At 34.3% G+C, this 17,026-nt stretch overlaps 1 protein-coding gene across 13 annotated transcripts in view; it reads left to right on the top strand.

The window, feature by feature from the left end:
• The window catches only part of PICALM (phosphatidylinositol binding clathrin assembly protein), a 102,334-nt gene that overhangs the window by 67,678 nt on the left and 17,630 nt on the right, over nucleotides 1–17,026 (top strand). For 3 of the 13 annotated variants that reach the window (XM_082627103.1, XM_082627099.1, XM_082627110.1), the window contains 6 exons: nucleotides 3,320–3,469; nucleotides 11,077–11,184; nucleotides 12,731–12,862; nucleotides 12,955–12,985; nucleotides 13,166–13,265; nucleotides 17,001–17,024. In XM_082627103.1, the coding sequence (XP_082483229.1) occupies nucleotides 3,320–3,469; nucleotides 11,077–11,184; nucleotides 12,731–12,862; nucleotides 12,955–12,985; nucleotides 13,166–13,265; nucleotides 17,001–17,024 (545 nt within the window). The remainder of the gene's footprint in view (nucleotides 1–3,319; nucleotides 3,470–11,076; nucleotides 11,185–12,730; nucleotides 12,863–12,954; nucleotides 12,986–13,165; nucleotides 13,266–17,000; nucleotides 17,025–17,026) is intronic. The other 10 variants (XM_082627104.1, XM_082627105.1, XM_082627109.1 and 7 more) reach the window with 10 other exon arrangements.

Consider the following 17,026-nt stretch of genomic DNA (forward strand, 5'->3'; position numbering starts at 1 on the left):
GAATACAGTGTGGGAGTACATTTAATCATGATTTCCTTTTCTATTTTAGGTTATTTTGGTTTATGTACTATTTTCATCAAAATTTCTCCCATATTTTAACATTAAGCTTGCTGTGTCCAAGTGACACTGTTAAACTGTTTAGAAAAAAAAAAGTATTATCAAGTACAGTTGAGAGCAGAGGCAGTAGCAACTGACTACTGTTTTTCCAAAAGCTTACAATTACATATGAGGAAAGGACAGTGATCTTCTATAAACCCCTCAATTTAAGAAGAATGAAATCTTGTCTTATATTTCATATAAAGATATTTGGTTTCTGAGTTGGTGATAATTTCAGAGTTTTGACTTCTGCATAATTGGATAGTGGAAGAGTATTTTAAGCCAAGAAATTTGAATACTTCCTAATCTAGTCATTGTATTGTTCACCATGACATTCAGATTAAGACTTTTTACTTTATTTTTAAAATTAAAGTTACTAAGATAAATCTTTTATATAAAAAGCTTTGATCATAACAGTAAATTCTAAAAGGCATTTTTTTTTGACGTTAACCATTTACCTGAACATTTGAAATATGTAGCATTTTACATCATGCTTTTTTATAGTATGTGACAAAACAAAGGTATGCTTTTTTTTTAATAATTCTAAAATCTTATTCTGTGCTTTCCTTGCTCTCATTTGCTAAAAATGGGTGTTAACAACAGATTTGGTATTTAATTTAGTTCTTATCATAAGCACCACAGAAACAATGTGTATTCCCAATCACAGCTAGGTTAGTGATACAGAGTTAAGAGGAGGTAAAGTTCGTATGTTTAATGTGAGAGGCATTTTAAGGTTCCACCTAAAAATGAACATTGAAGAGAGAGAACACAAGCTCTCCTGTTTCTCTCATTGCATTATTCGTGAGCCTTTGATTTTTCAAGAAATGGTCTGGCATCTAAACAAGCACTTGGTGTTGAATACTAATATCTTGAGATATCAGTTTTCATCACCTTGAAAACTTCGAGTTACAGCAAATCTAAAAATATACAGTATTACCAGGTTAAGTATGCCGTTGTATATTTTAAGCAAGATTTCAGAATTTAATTCAGGCAAAAAAGAATGACCCTTTCTGAAGTTGTATTTGTTTTAGCCTCAGCTGGCATGAGACACACAACACTGTGAAAACACTCAATTTTCTGTGAATGAATGTAGATATCAAATATTTACCTCAAGACTGTAATATGACTGGTACTATTTTTGTTTCAATTTTTTGGATTATTTTTCTATGACTCTAATGTAACATAAAATTAAACTTTCAAGTGAAAAATGATAAAAATAATGGAAAAAAGTATTTATTAAAAGTATAAGGAATTTTAGAGTTGCCAGTCTGATAAGTACAGTTTAAGTTGGAATAGCTATAACATTATTACTATATTTTTTTATCTTTAATGAATTTGAATTAATCATTTATGGTATAGTAGACTAACATTTAGATTTAAAAATCATCATCTAATCTAAATGATGTTAATCTGCTACCCATAGTAGTAGTGTTTTGTCAAGGTAGATTAAGAGCTATTTTTTCTTATTGTCTGACTGATCTAAATATACAGATTCACTTAATGCATTTCTGCATATTCTTCTTTAGGATGTTTCATATAATAGGAAATGATTGATACTAAGTGCTTAGGTAAAAAGTGCCAATCAATAGAATAGCAGATAACTAGTAACTTTTTCCAAACATGTCTTTTCTCATGAACCTAATAGATCTGTTGTAGAAATGTGTGTACTCTTTTTGAATGACTTCTCTCATGACTTCTTTTGCATGGAAAACCAGAGAGAAGTTTTGTGTTACTTGTCCAACAAAGTATGATGTACTTTAAAAACTCCATGCCTCTATCAAATATTTAAAAGTAGTACTTTCAACCAAAACGGTCAACTCTAAACTTAACGCAACTCTTTCTTATACGAGAAGGAGTTAGAGCGGTCATCGTTACACTTTTATTTTAGTACAAAAAAGTGAATCTTGTTTTAGACTATTTTCTGCTTTTGACTATTTTCTGCTTTTTATTTCTGAATTATTTTTTCTGTTTCTTTTCCCCCATTGTTCCATTTATTGAGAAGTGGAGGGGTGGGAAAGATGTTTAACATGATCATTTGAGTTAGAATGTACATCAGTGAGTTTTGATGTTTGTAGGACTTCATACAATGACCTCAATATTATCTTGATATTTTTCTTTTTAAAGTTGCAGTTGCAGGATTTGTGGAACACTAGCTTTGAATTTATTGACTTTAAGGATAAAGTGTGCCTATATTGTTTTGCAGAAGCTGATCCTTAGGCCATTGCTTCCTTATTGTTTTATCATACAGTCTTAGAGTAAAATACAGTGCTTAATACTGTATTCTTAAGGACCACAAACTAGACTAGAAGAGGCAAGAACAGGCGCTGGTTGGAAGTACAGGAATATCTTTTCATTTTTAATTGTGTTATAAGAGAAAAAATTATGACACTATATTTTCGCTGCTCTTTATTTTTTCTTCTCCCCATTTACTTAAAGTATGATGAATGGCTTTCAATCATTACAGTGACAGTTATCTTGAATGAGGTATAGGTATAGTAAATACGTGATTCTAAATTTGATAATAAAGTACATATTTGGTACCATTCTAGTAGGGAACAATACTTTTGTTATTCCTTCCAAATCATTTAGGCTTTAAAACTCATAGTTAGGCCTTCAAAGCTAATCCCAGTCTACTGGGATGGCCAGTCTTTTGTCTCTGTTCTTAATTTTTCTAAAATTCCTTTCCCATCATTAGACCTTTTCTTCGTCTTTATTATTTTGTTTCCTACATCTGAACCTATACAAGAGTTTATATTCACATGTTAGAAACCCCTAATTCCCTTTGGCTTTTGAAATACTGCTTATTCCACATTTGAATTAATTATTTATATCAATTATGTGTGTAAACATAGCTATGCCACCAGAACTGATACACTCCCACCTTGGGTGGGAACACGGTTCAGGGTAGATGGCTCTTTTATAGAAACGTTTTTGTTCTTACATATCTTCTTTTTTAACTACATGACTGTTGGCTTTCTGATGTAACGCAGATCTAGCCTTCGTATGCTACTGTTGTTACGGACACATAAGTATTTTTTTCTGAGGGTTCATTTTGAAATATGTTAAATGTATTTCTTCTATCTTGGTGATTAGATTTGATCATTTGCATTTAGATTAATAATAATATAGCTACTACTTTTCACGTTGCATCTTTTGACTGATTACAATACTAATTAATTTACTTCCTTTCTTCATTTTGCTATAATGCACTTGGACTGCACAGATCCTTTCTCTGCTACTGTAGATGCTGTTGATGATGCCATTCCAAGCTTAAATCCTTTCCTCACAAAAAGTAGTGGTGATGTTCACCCTCCCATTTCTTCAGATGTATCCACTTTTACTACTAGGACACCTACTCATGAAATGTTTGTTGGTAAAGTACCATTTAACCTTTCTTTCCAATTAATGCTTATACTGCCTAAGTATTTTTTTAACGTATCCATTATTTTTAAAGCACTGCAATAATTACTTTGTATTTTAATAACAAATTTTAAAGTAAACTAAACAGCAATAGTGTAGTGAGATTTTTTATGCCAATATCCCTAATTTTATTTAGTGCAAGTTTTTAGGAAAGAAAATTTCCTTTGAAATTGGACTTTGTTTTGTTCTCTATCATACTGTAGCCTCACATGCTACATCCTGTTTATTAGTTCAGAGAGATAGTTATTAGGAGAGTTGATTGAAGGAGTAACATCTCTTAAACTTAGTTAGGTGTTTATATGTGCTTATATTTTTCCCTCTCTGCTTGAGAAAGAGGGTGATTGTCACTCTTAGTAGCTTTCTGAATCTTTCTGGTTTTTTTCCCTTTTTAATTTCAAATAATGGTACAACTTTATATTGTCTAAAACCCACTATACCCTCTGTCCAATCTTAAGGGTCTCATTTCATTGTTAGCCTGGGGTGAAAAGTAGAAAATGAAAAGCAACTTGACTGAATAGTCTTAATTGTGGTATAAAAATCTGTAAAAAGGCAAAATTTCATACCAAAGTTGTACAAGGAAGAATAAGTTTTTAAGTACATACTAAACTGAATAAATGTTTTTGAATCCTGCTAAAAAGATGCTAAACCCCCTTAAAAGATGATGAAAACTGCTTTTATTCAATTCAAAGAAACAGCGTAAGGTGACACAAATTTAAATCTTTGATTAAAGCAGCATGCAGAAAGTCATCTGTGTACCCTAGGTAGATCATGTGGCCATATTCTGTTAGATATATCTGAGAGAGGGGAGGATGGAAGGTGACTAGAAAGCAGTAGTTGGAGATCTGAGAAAGTTTCAAGGCAGGTGCTCCAGTTATACAACTAGTCTAATAGTTCTAAAATGTAATATTTGGTTGCAATAATTCCTTTATTATACTGTAATACATTTAAAAATTATATAAAAAGTAATTGAAACTAAATTATACATTTTGTTGCTCTAGAAATTTATCAAATGGAGTGCCTTTTTGCTTGGTAATAAGGGGTAACTAGAGTTATCTTTGGAGTGTTCTGTTGGGGTAGTGGTTTTTTAGGTTTATCTTTTCTTCATATTTACTGAATATGAATAGTCTGTATATTGTAAATATGGCTGTTTGTATCTTTTTAAGTCAGTTGCCTTAATTTGGGGATATGAAACAGATAATCTTTGCTTTGGGACTATATATTTAGATCTTTTAGGTCAGAGCAGTGCATGGGCTTCAGGATGTCATATCTGTATCCCCTGAAGAGGGACAGAATGGAGGGCAGTAACCTTAAGTGCTGAAGGTTGTAGCTATTTCACACATAAACAAAAACAGAGTAAAAAATATAAAAGTCATGTGAGAGAGTTAATTATTATTTTGACTTTTCAAGGAAAGCCTGTAATAAGAGGAATATACTAGAAATGTCATATTCCTAATGTTTTTTAAGTTTAAGGCCTATAATTTGGGGCAAGAGGAAGACCAGAAATCAAAGCAGATTAGTAAAGTTGATGGCTATATACTCCAAGGTCAGTCGGTCCATTTGAAAATTAAAATCATAGAATTGGTGACTTAGAGTTTGCAAAAACCTGCAGAGAATGTTTGGTCCAGCTCTCAACTCTCACAGTGGTAAAAGAACATTATTACCGTTCTATGGATGCATCACCTGAGTCCTAGAAAAGTTAATCAAGATAACCCAGCTAGTGGGAGCAAAGCCTAAAGCAGGAGACAGCAGCTTTGCTCTGCAGTGCTCTTTCCCTTATGGAAGTGCAGACTTTCATTTAAACCCTATCTTCCTCTTTCTGAGGGCAAATAATACAAATGAAAGTATGAAGTATACTTAAAAAAAAATCACATCTGCCAAGTTTTGTCATTAGAGAAAAAAAACTTGTTAAATACTTTTCTTTTTTTAATGAAAATGAGTGCAGAAGGGGAAATTAAAAACCACTGATGTCAAACCATTAGGCGTTAGTCTAGAATAGGGGTCAGCAAACTTTTTCTTAAAAGGTCAGATTGTAAATATTTTTGGCTTGTGAGTCACACAATCTCTTTCACAGCTGCTCACCTTTGACATTATAGCATGAAAGCAGCCGTAGACAAGACATAAACACATGAGCTTGGCTGTGTTCCAGTAAAACTTTATTTACAAAGACAAGCAGCTGTAGTTTGTTGATGCCTGTCCTAGAAGAGGCTTTTTATAAGTCTTTCAATGCAAGTTGAAAGTTCCTGAGAAGTAGAGTTGTGTAATAAAAATTCCAATACTTTCTTACTCAGAGTAGTAAGAGCATGAGAGGACCACCCAAGGTGTGCCATTCCTGGCACTGTATCGTCTAATTAGCACTAGCCACATGTCATCATTTAAAGGTTAAAATTAAATGTTAAATAAAATAAAAATTTTACTTCCTCACTTGTACTAGCCACATTTCCATTCTTCAGTGGCACATGTGCCTAGTGGCTACCATAATGTACCATATGCACATATATGCATATTGTGTGGATTTATAAAACATTTCTGTTATTAGAAAGCTCTGTTGGATAGTGCTCTAGAACAGTGGTCAGGAAACTTTTGGTGTAAGGAACCAGATAGTAAATGCTTTAGGCTTTTATAGGATGCATAAAATCTTTGAGTCGTCATCTTTTCTTTTTTCTTTCTTTCTTTTTTTTAAAAACAACCCTTTCAAAAGGTAAAAACCATTTTAGCTCACATGGGCATATAAAAATAGGCCCCAGGCTGTAGTTTGCCAACCCCTGCTCTATAGGATTAAGAACGACCAAGAACAATCAGAGTTAGGTATGTAGATACCTTCCAACCCTTCCAGGGGAGAACCTTGATTTGATGATACGGTTCTCAGTGTACTTGGTAGCTTGTCCTCATTAAAGCTATAAGAATACTGAAATTTGTAAGTCAAGGGGAGTGGGTTGTGGTCCCAGCTATAACATGTTTGTGACCTTGTCTAGGCCTGCTTCCTCATCTGCAAAAGAAGACATGTTGGTATTGACTAAAAAGCCAACTGGTTCATATTTCTTTATCTAAAGAAATGCAGTATTGGTTATTTTTAAAAATTTGTTGTGAATATTATTTATATATATATTTTAAATATAGTACTTATAATGGAGGTTTAAGTGCTTTTTTTTTTAGTAAGTTGTAATTTGAAGAACACCAATGGCTTGGACTCCTCTGTTTTTTCTTTTGTTTTGTTTGTTTTTATTTGTTTCTGTTTGTTTTTAATTACTCCATTCCACTCTTAACTGTTCCTCCTCACTTTCTCACTTTTCTCTTTTTTCTTTTTTTCCTGTCCTTTCTTTTCCCCCCTTATATGCCTTGTCAGATTCTTTTTGTGGTATTCAAGCTTATCGTAATACTACCCTTATGTGCCATGAGCCTTCTACTGTAGCTGGTTTATTTGGAGGTAGGTAACAGTAATCTCTAAAATTTATCAGTTCATTTATGCAAGAGGGGTTTCTTTTTGTTGCTTTCCTTAAAATGAGTTGGTAAGAAAAAAAGTACTTGGTTTTGAAGAACAGGTAGTTTTTTGCTTAATTTTGTTTTCCTTGATTAAACACGATTGTTTTATGAATGGATGCCTGTCATCTTCCTGCTTTTATTCATTCTCAAAACTTTCAAATTTTCAGAAGAGTTTATAACATTTTAATATTACAAGCTTATGGAATTTAAAGCTCTGTGTATAGATCTTAGTGATAGAATGGCAGATAATTTTGATTTGAACAGTTGTGGCACAGGTGAAGGGAGATTATACTGGAAAGAAGCATGCTTTTCCAGTGCTATGCAAAGGCCATAGAAATGGGAAGTAGTTTCCAGGAAGGTGTAACCAATTTGATCTGTATCTTTCCAAATGTATTCTGTCTAGGCCAGTGCGGTAGCAATAAGACCTCAAAATCCAGCTGAATTTTTTTGTGTATAGGAGTTGTTACCTTAGTTAAGTTGGCATTAAAAAGTAGGTTTGACACAACTGAAGAACTGAGGTTCTTGACTGGCAGTAAGAATTAGACATGGTTAAAAGTGTTTAAAAATGGAATTGTTGAGGGCATTTAACGGAAAGAAAATGTTTGGAATATGGTGAACTTGGGTGTGAATTCCAGTTACACTCCTTTACCTGTGTGACTTTAAGCAAGTATTTAACCTTTCTAAGACTATGAAAATTGGGATAATAATGTCTTGCAGGATTGTTAATGAGGTGTACATATATGCCTGTATAACATCTAGCACAATGCCTGACACAGAATTATCATTAAAACTACTTGTATTGAGAACTATCCTGTGGGGACTTCCCAGGTGGTCCAGTGGTTAAGACTGCACGCTTCCACTGCAGGGGCAAGGGTTCAGGCCCTGATCGGGGAACTAAAATCCCGCATGCCGCAGGGCGAGGCCAAAAAAAAAAGCAATTATCTGTGTATGCAGATCATTTCATACTTGTAGTGTACTTCTTACCTAAATTATTTAATCATCAGATATAATCTTGAAAACTCATTGTTTTTGTATTGCTTACAGATTTTTAAATTGCCAAGGGCTATTTAATTTTTAGCCCAGTATTTGCTATTTCAAAGCTCAAGAAGTTCATAAAACTTGAAGAGTCCTGATAAGTAGATATAACTATTATAACTATAATAATAAAAACTAATTTTCCTACCTACTAATTTATATAAGATGAAATACTCAGGATAAACCACAAACCCTTAATAGATTCTGGAATCAAAGAAATTGGGGTTTAAGTCTTGATTCTGCCACTTACTAATTATTTTACCTTGGATAAGTTGTTTAATCTCTTAGTTTCCTCATCTGTAAAATGAGGATAATAATAACTGTCTCATAGTGTTATTGTGTGGTTTAAATAATAACCTATCTATAAAGCCCTTGCATAATGTTTAATAAATAGTAGCAGTAATTTTCTCAAAAAAGAATGAGGCCTATTTATTACAGAACTACCACCAAAATCTATTAAACAACCCAGCCAATTTTTCTCAAAGGTGTTTGGATTGCCTTTCTGTCCCAAAAGTTTTTTCATCTTGTGCCTTTCAGTCACCTTACTATTGTCCTCTCAAGGTTTGCCCTGTAGTACAGTGGTTTCTCAATGTTAATCTGTGAGCTGGAGCTGTTCAGTGACAGAGTTTTCATTGGGCTTTGTGAAATGAAAGAGTTAGGCAGTTCAATGTAGTGATTATTTCATAAAATTAACCTTAACTTTGATAGCCTATTCATCTTTTTTTGGGGGGGGGTCCCTAAATCTGCTCTTTTGAAATGATGGTATTAGTTCTGTAACTTTGCTTTAAGTAACTTTTAAAAATTAAAGGTTGACAATCTAATCAGCTATTATAATTTATTAAGAATTTCTCTTTTAGTTTATTCTTCTGCTATGTAAAAGCTTTTAAAATTTGAGGTACTAGCTCTGGATTACTTTATATCTTTTCAAATCTTTTATACTTTTAGGCAGTAATATAATTTCACAGATTGGTGCCCCTAGGGACCTCAGGAGATGGCTCCTCTCTTTACAGAAAGTAATGAAGTTGTTTTTGTGTTATTATAAAGGATAGGCTCATCTCTGATAATATCAAATTCTAGAAAGAATTTGGGACAAGATAGCAAGGGAAAAGAGAAATTGGTATGCCGTCCTACTTTATAAATTATTGTTCCCTGTGTTTTCTGAAGTTGAATGATATCATAGCTCAGATGTTATTTCCAGGATGATTTAAAGAATGCTATGTGTGGTGGTTTAGCATGGGCATATAATTAAGCATGATAGATTTTTGTCTTTCTTGAGTAGATACATCTGTTCTTTTTTAAGGAGTTATGAGAAGAACCATCAAGCCCATGGTATATTTCTTAAGCAGTTCGTACACTTCAAAGAGCTGTTAAATCAGTATATCTATAGAATTCTAGGAGCCTTTTGATGAATGGTCAGATTTATTTACTAAATTACTTTATGTTTTGATAGTGCTTGTATTCTCATTGTATGACCAGTGTCTTTGAGTTAAGAGTATTTTAAGGGTTAAATAATTATGGAATAAGATCAAACTTGTACATTTAAAAAATTTTGTGCCCTACAGAATATTCATACTATGATGTAAAATGCTACTTTTAAAGTAGTATCATTGATGTATACCAGCTTGTGTGGGTCATTGTTAATAATAAGTCATTGCTTTCTGGCTTCTCTGGCTTTGAGGACCTACTTGAACTTCTCACCAAATCTTGTTCTACCTTTTGTTTTTCTTTAAGATTAGTCCTTTTAGTACAGCGTTATTGTACTTCTTTATATCCTGGTGGTATACATTAAGAGTTCAAAGTGAGATTCTTACAGACTGAAAGTCCTTTAGCAGAAAGTTGGGACAGGAAGAGAGAGAGAGTCTATGTTTAGGGCTCAAAAGTTTAACTTCTCGTTAATGATACAGTTGTTAATCTTCTAATACCAGACTTTTAAAAAATTTTTAACATTCTGACTTTATAGAATTTAGAAATGGAAGAGAATTCAGGAGCCATTTATTACAGCCTTCCACAAAGCAAAAGAATTCCTTCTTTGTGATCCTTGCTAGACTGTTCTCTACTTGGATATATACTCAGTGATTGAAAGCTCCCCAAGTCATGTGACAGCCCTAATGGTTTTAGATGATTTTAATTCTTCTTGTCAGCCTCTGGAAATTCAGAGCCTCACCTCACAAAATACAACCTCACACAACTGAAAATCTTAACGTTTACCTCGCATTGCCTGGTTTCAGCAGCATGAGCTGGGTGTCTGTTGGCTTATTGCCACTACCATCAGTGTAACATGGACAGGAAAGAATAAATTTTCTGGTGTTTCAGAGCAGTTAGGTAAATGAGTATATTTGATTATACATGTCAGCTCCACTTTTGGAAGTAGTTAAGTTGAAGTTAGAGGGTGGTTGGGTGTTGAAAATAGTCTGTTTTTTGGTTTTTTTTTTAATATTCAGAACACATCTGGACACAAGCGGGGGTCATAAGGATTAGTGGGTTATAACTTTCAGAGTCCTGTCACTTCTCAAATTAACTTAAACCATATAGCTTTTGATTAACCACTGAAGGAAGGAAGGGAGAAAGGAAGGAAGGAGAGAGAAGTATGGAAGGTGAGTAGGTAGAGGGAGAAAGACTTGGGGGATACTAAGTAGACTCATATTTTTTTAAAGCACCACAGAATACTTTATTCCCAAATGATCCCTTAAATTAAATTTGGCTTCATGCAAAATCCTAGAATTTTAGATGTTTTTGGTTTTTTACCATCAGCTTACAAGTTTAAGGTAAAAAATAAGCAAAAAATGTTATTTCTGTAATGAAACAAACTAGTAGTTCAACTTCACTTGCTCTTTTGTTAGTTTTCTTAGTCAGTGGGATGATTTTGTTTTGGAAAATGTAATCACAAGAGATGTGGTAGTCTAGGAAGCATTTTGCTTGAAAGGTTGGCTTTGTTTTTTGTTGTGGGGATTTACTGCTTTTTCCATTCTATTGTCATCATTATTAAAGAGCTGTAGACGTAGAGTTATTAAAGAATTGAGCTTTTTCCATTTTGGTTTTTCTTAGGATTCACTCCTTCTCCAGTTGCACAGCCACATCCTTCAGCTGGCCTTAATGTTGACTTTGAATCTGTGTTTGGAAATAAATCTACCAACGTTATTGTAGATTCTGGGGGTAAGAAAAAATTGCTTTATTAACATTACTATAATGTTCTAGTTTAGAGTCTGTGTAAGGACAGATAATGGTCCTTTTAACATGTGTAAATAGATGAAATTGGGGTAGCCAAAGAAGTGGTCCCTCTTCCCCCAGCCACTAGAAGAAAGCTTCAAGGGACTGTTAGCCTTTACTCTTTTCTTAGTGGCAATTTTGAATCTGGATAGATTTTGTTTCTCCCAGAGCTATTAAATAAGAGAGAAAAAAAGAGATTTTACTCAGATTAGACTGCTAAATTGCTAGTGACTCTGTGTAGAATGCTGTACCTTTTACTCTAATTTTTACCTTTACTGAAATGAAATTGGCTTTTTTGAAAACTAGGAAAATATGACCTGTGGTACCTTGACTTGTTGAAGCAGTCTGTGTAATGAACAGCTAGAATAATTAAATATCAGAGTTGTGGGTTCAGGGGCTTTTTATTGTTTTATAGTATGCTTGTTTAGTCATCTTAAGAGAACTTTATAAATCTGTAGAGGCGAGTTTCCATTTAACGTCTTGGTAATTTGAAGTTTTGTAAAGATGAGTTCCTATAAAGTTGGCACCAAATTGTATTCTTAATCATGGGGTAGTAAGTGTAGTAATTAAACTCAAGCCATTTAAAGAAATATACTGAGGTGTTGTTAATTTTATAATACACAATTAGTTATCGTAAGTATACATAGAAAAGTAAGACGCCAACTTATAAAGAATGTGTATGGACTAGGGATTCATGGTTTTCTGTGCACTAGTAGGGTCTTATGATTATATTTTTTGACACATTTGACTTTTTCCTCTGGAGTTTATCTTGCTGGGGAAAAGGATAAAGGAAATAGAAACCAATTGTTCCTATTTTATAAACCCCCGTTTTTGGTGACTTTCTTTTTCATATTCTCTAGTATTTCTGGGTTGTGCCGTTTAGTCCTTTGGTGGTTTGTTGATTGGATTTGTTTTACCTTCTACCGTTTGGTAGAGAACCTTAAGGGATTTTATTTTATTTATTTATTTATTTTTATTTTTAAGCAGTGTTCTACTTTACTAGATAGTTTTATGCAGTTTGAGTGTAGTTTAGCTATTTCTTATGTATAATTTAGGCTAGCTGTTTTTAGACAGGAAAAGAGATAACCTAATGGTTCATTTTCACTTGCTTCTAATATACTGTTTTGCATATACCTTACATTCTCCACTTTGAAGAGTATAAAAAGGTCTATAAAATATTATTTCTTAAAAGGAACTTTTTTTTCAAAGTTAGAGATATATTTTTTACCTGTATTACTTCAGGTATAAGTGAGTCTTCAGAAAATTTTGTCAGCTGAGGGGAAGGATTAATTCCATTCCCTTCTCTTTCACAGAGAAGGGATTTGAAATGGTGGATTTCTCCTTTTTCCACTTAAGAGCATTTATTAGTGCCCATTTTCCTGGAGGACTTCTCCAGTAAACAAACGAGGAGAAAAGGCAGAGACCTCCTTTAGAAAGCTGTAGCACCATAAAGTTCCTTACAAATCCTATTTCGTCTGTTTGTAACTTTAAGGCTTTGATGAACTAGGTGGACTTCTCAAACCAACAGTGGCCTCTCAGAACCAGAGTCTTCCTGTTGCCAAACTCCCACCTAACAAGTTAGTATCTGATGACTTGGATTCTTCCTTAGCCAACCTTGTTGGCAGTAAGTATTTTTTGTATTCTTTAATCTTTAAAATAAGTTGTTTTATAAAAATTAGTCTAGTTTTTAAATGCTTTCTTTTTCTCCTGTCCTAGATCTTGGCATTGGAAATGGAACCACTAAGAAGTGAGCGTTTTATTTGTATTCTTTCCCTGTGTGCCATTTAGAGGTTGATTAGGCTTTCCTCTCAAGAAAGTATATGTAGAGATGTCATCTGCATCTTAAATGCTCTGTTCAAGCTAAATGTATAGTAAAGAGACTTCATAATTACACACACTTAATATTCTCACTCATATTTATTTAAAGTGATGTAAATTGGAGTCAGCCAGGTGAAAAGAAGCTAACTGGAGGATCTAACTGGCAACCAAAGGTTGCACCGACAACTGCTTGGAGTGCTGCAACAATGGTGAGTTGGAAAAGCTCATTGTATACTAACATGAATGATATAGGTAAATGTGTAACATGAAAATGTTTTTAAAATAGTGATAAGGCATAAGTGGAAAGATTGTTATCAAGTTTTAGAAATATAAGTAATTTGTATTTCTTTTAAAGGAAGCTTGGTTGACTATGTTTGCCAGGTAAATTTTGGTAGCTAGCATTTATTTAAAGGTTACTTTGTGTCAGGCATCATTCTAACAAATAATATGTGGTTTTGTTTTATATAATCCTCAAATTAACCTTACACGGTAGTAACTATTATTATCCCAGTTTTACAGATGAGGAAATGAAAACACAGGGTTATTAAGTAATAAGCCCAGATCACAGAGATTGGGCGGGTTTTTAGAACCCAGGCAGCCTCACCTCAGAGCATATTCTCTTAATCACTATTCTCTACTGCTGGTTTCAAATCTATTATTTATTTATCTACAATAAATAAATAACCTTAACACTAAACCAGTTGCTAGATTCACACACATACACATATTTCCCCCAACAATGGCTCAGCGTTCACTAATGCAGGGGTCCCCAACGCCTGGGGCCAGAGACCCATTACAGGTCCGCTGCCTGTTAGGAACCGGGCCACACGGCAGGAGGTGAGTGGCGGGCAAGTGAGCGGAGTTTCATCTGCCGCTCCCCATCGCTCGCATTACCGCCTGAGCCATTCTCTCCCCTCTCCGCTCCTCCACTCGAGGAAAAATTGTGTTCCCTGAAACCCGTCGCTGGTGCCAAAAAGGTTGGGGACTGCTGCACTGATGGTGCAGTGTTCACTAATTCAGTGTTCTGGTGACTTCAAGAATATAAGTGCAGCAAATAAGAATCAACTATATAAATTATATGACAGTATTAACAAAAGCCAAGCAAGTATAGTTTTAATTGCGTATGCCTGTACAAGTACACATCTCACATAGATTATAATCTTAAATCCCAAAACAAAAAACTCATTCTAGTGGATTATATATTTTTTTATTTTACAAAAGAGAAAAGGAGTGCCAGAGGTGTTAAGTGACTTGCCTGAGGCATCCCCACTAATAGGTGCCTGAATTGAGAGACTCTCCCTATCCAACTGGCCCCAGAGCCAGAGCTTCTTGCAGTACACTACACTGTTCCCTACTTCTCCATCTTCTGGTCATCTTCATGTCAGAGCTGACACAAGGCACAGCCCCACCTTGTTTGACCTCAGCTGGGAATGAATGCATCCGGTGACAAATTTTTCACCACTTTGCGCACATATGTGAATGACTTTAAAAGCACCACAAGTATTGATTTTAGGATTGCAAATAAATTTCAGTGCATAGCAAGTTTGCAAATACAGAATCCATGAGTAAGGAAAATTAATTGTATATGATAATTAATGAGTTAGCATCTAGTACTGAAGAAGTTCTAATGGTTTTAATTAATATAAGGTATGGTCGTCCCACAGTAGTTTTGTCGCCGTACCCCTATCCTTGGTCAGCCGCTGTTTTACCAATCCAGTAAGTCTCCCTGGGTCGGAGCAAACCAATTTCTTTTTGCAGAAAAATTTGAAACATGCTTTCTTGCAACAGTGTGTGCTAATAAGCAGCATTTGATTACACAAGCCACACATTGTATCCTTTCTGTTGTTGTTAGAGACCCCCGTTATCCTTTTTTTTTTCCATTTTTAATTTTTTTTATCGGAGTATAGTTGCTTTACAATGTTGTGTTAGTTTCTGCCGTACAACAAAGTGAATCAGCCACACGTATACATATATCCCCATTTGCCCACTTTTTTTTAATATACCTTCAGGGGCATTAGTTCTTTTTTTTAAAGTTTTTTTCATTTTATTTATTTATTTATTTTTTACATCTTTATTGGGTTATAATTGCTTTACAATGTTGTGTTAGTTTCTGCTGTACAACAAAGTGAATCAGCTATATGTATACCTATATCCCCTCCCTCTTGAGTCTCCCTCCCACCCTCCCATCCCACCCTCTAGGTCCTTACAAAGCACTGAGCTGATCTCCCCACATTATCCTTGTTATAGCTACTTTTTGTTATTAAATCTCTTCCAGAGCACTGTGCTGTTGCTGTTTCCTTGGGTTAATTGTATGTTAAAATTAATAGGGCTGAGCTAAAAATAGTGTGCTGTTAAAGTTTTACATGACATTAAAGAGTTTTATTAGTTTCAGTCTTCATTAATGGAAAATAATATTGAAACTTAGCCACCTTTTTATTATTTATTATTATTATTTTTTTACTTTTAAAAAAAATTTATTTATTTACTTTTGGCTGTGTTGGGTCTTCGTTTCTGTGCAAGGGCTTTCTCTAGTTGCGGCAAGCGGGGGCCACTCTTCATCGTGGTGCGCGGGCCTCTCACTATCGCGGCCTCTCTTGTTGCGGAGCACAGGCTCCAGACGCGCAGGCTCAGTAGCTGTGGCTCACGGGCCCAGTTGCTCCACGGCATGTGGGATCTTCCCAGACCAGGGCTCGAACCTGTGTCCCCTGCATTAGCAGGCAGATTCTCAACCACTGCGCTACCAGGGAAGCCCTAGCCACCTTTTTAAATCAGTACTTTTTCTCTGGTAGTGGTCACTACCGTCACCAATAATAAAACCTTGCATTTAAATAGTTTACATTTTTACACACACACACACACACTATCCTGAGTCTGTAAATAGTGCACTCTTGGAGGAGTTTGAGCAGCTATTGTCCCAACTGTAAGGATAAAGTTATGCAATTTTTTTTTTCTCTCAAGTGCAAAGCAACTAGAAAGCAGATTTAAATTGAAATCCATCCCTTCTGACTCGGAATCCAGTGTTTTTCCCACTCTAACACACCTCTCTGACTAGGGATGGCAGGAGGTTAGGTTAGTAGATGTTATAGCCTCAGGAGTGAATTATACATTGATAATATATGAGGAATGATACAAATCCAAATGATGATATAAAAATACAATGAATATTTTCTTATTTTGTATTAAATTAGTATTAATCTGTATGAAGTATTAGAAGTTTGCAAATAACACTTGACTTAAGATTGTTAGCATGTAATAGGCATCTAATCATCTAGAATTTGTTGATAAGAAGCAATATCTATGGTGCTGTGTTGTATATGGTAAGGTATATCATCTCTTAAGGATTTTGTTAAAACATTTGTATGTATGTTATAGAGGTTCTTTTTAATGACTAACATTTAGGGCTAGTGATGTGATTCACTACTTAGATAAACTGCTGCTTTTGACATTTCTTTACATTTCTAACCTTTTAATTAATCCTTAAACACTGTCAAGGTTTTTAAATTTTTTTAAATTTTAAACGTTCATTGATGTTTTATTAAAATATATAATGATGTCACACTACCAACTCTTTTCATTACTGTTTGCTTTTTTTCTGTGGTAGACATTATGCAATGCAACCCTGTTTATGGGATGCACTGAATTTTGCACTGTTGATGTTACTGATAGATTTTATGTTTTGATGACACTTGTAAAACTATTCGATGACACTCAATAAACTATTATGTAAGTAAGGTGATGATGCCAAAGACTAAATTTCCCTCGTCAACCTTGATAGTGTTTTAGTATAGATGTTCTTCCATTAGATACTGGAAATACAAGGGATTTTAGGTAGTTAATGAATGTTCATGTGAACTAAAATGCTCTCTATGTATTTTCTGTTGTGTAAGTACTTGTTCTAATCCAGTGTTATTGCATTATGTAATTGTTCTCCCTGGGAAAAACAGAATGGCATGCATTTTCCACAATACGT

Source organism: Mesoplodon mirus (assembly GCF_964341445.2).
Source record: "Mesoplodon mirus genome assembly, chromosome: 7".
NCBI lineage: Eukaryota > Metazoa > Chordata > Mammalia > Artiodactyla > Ziphiidae > Mesoplodon > Mesoplodon mirus.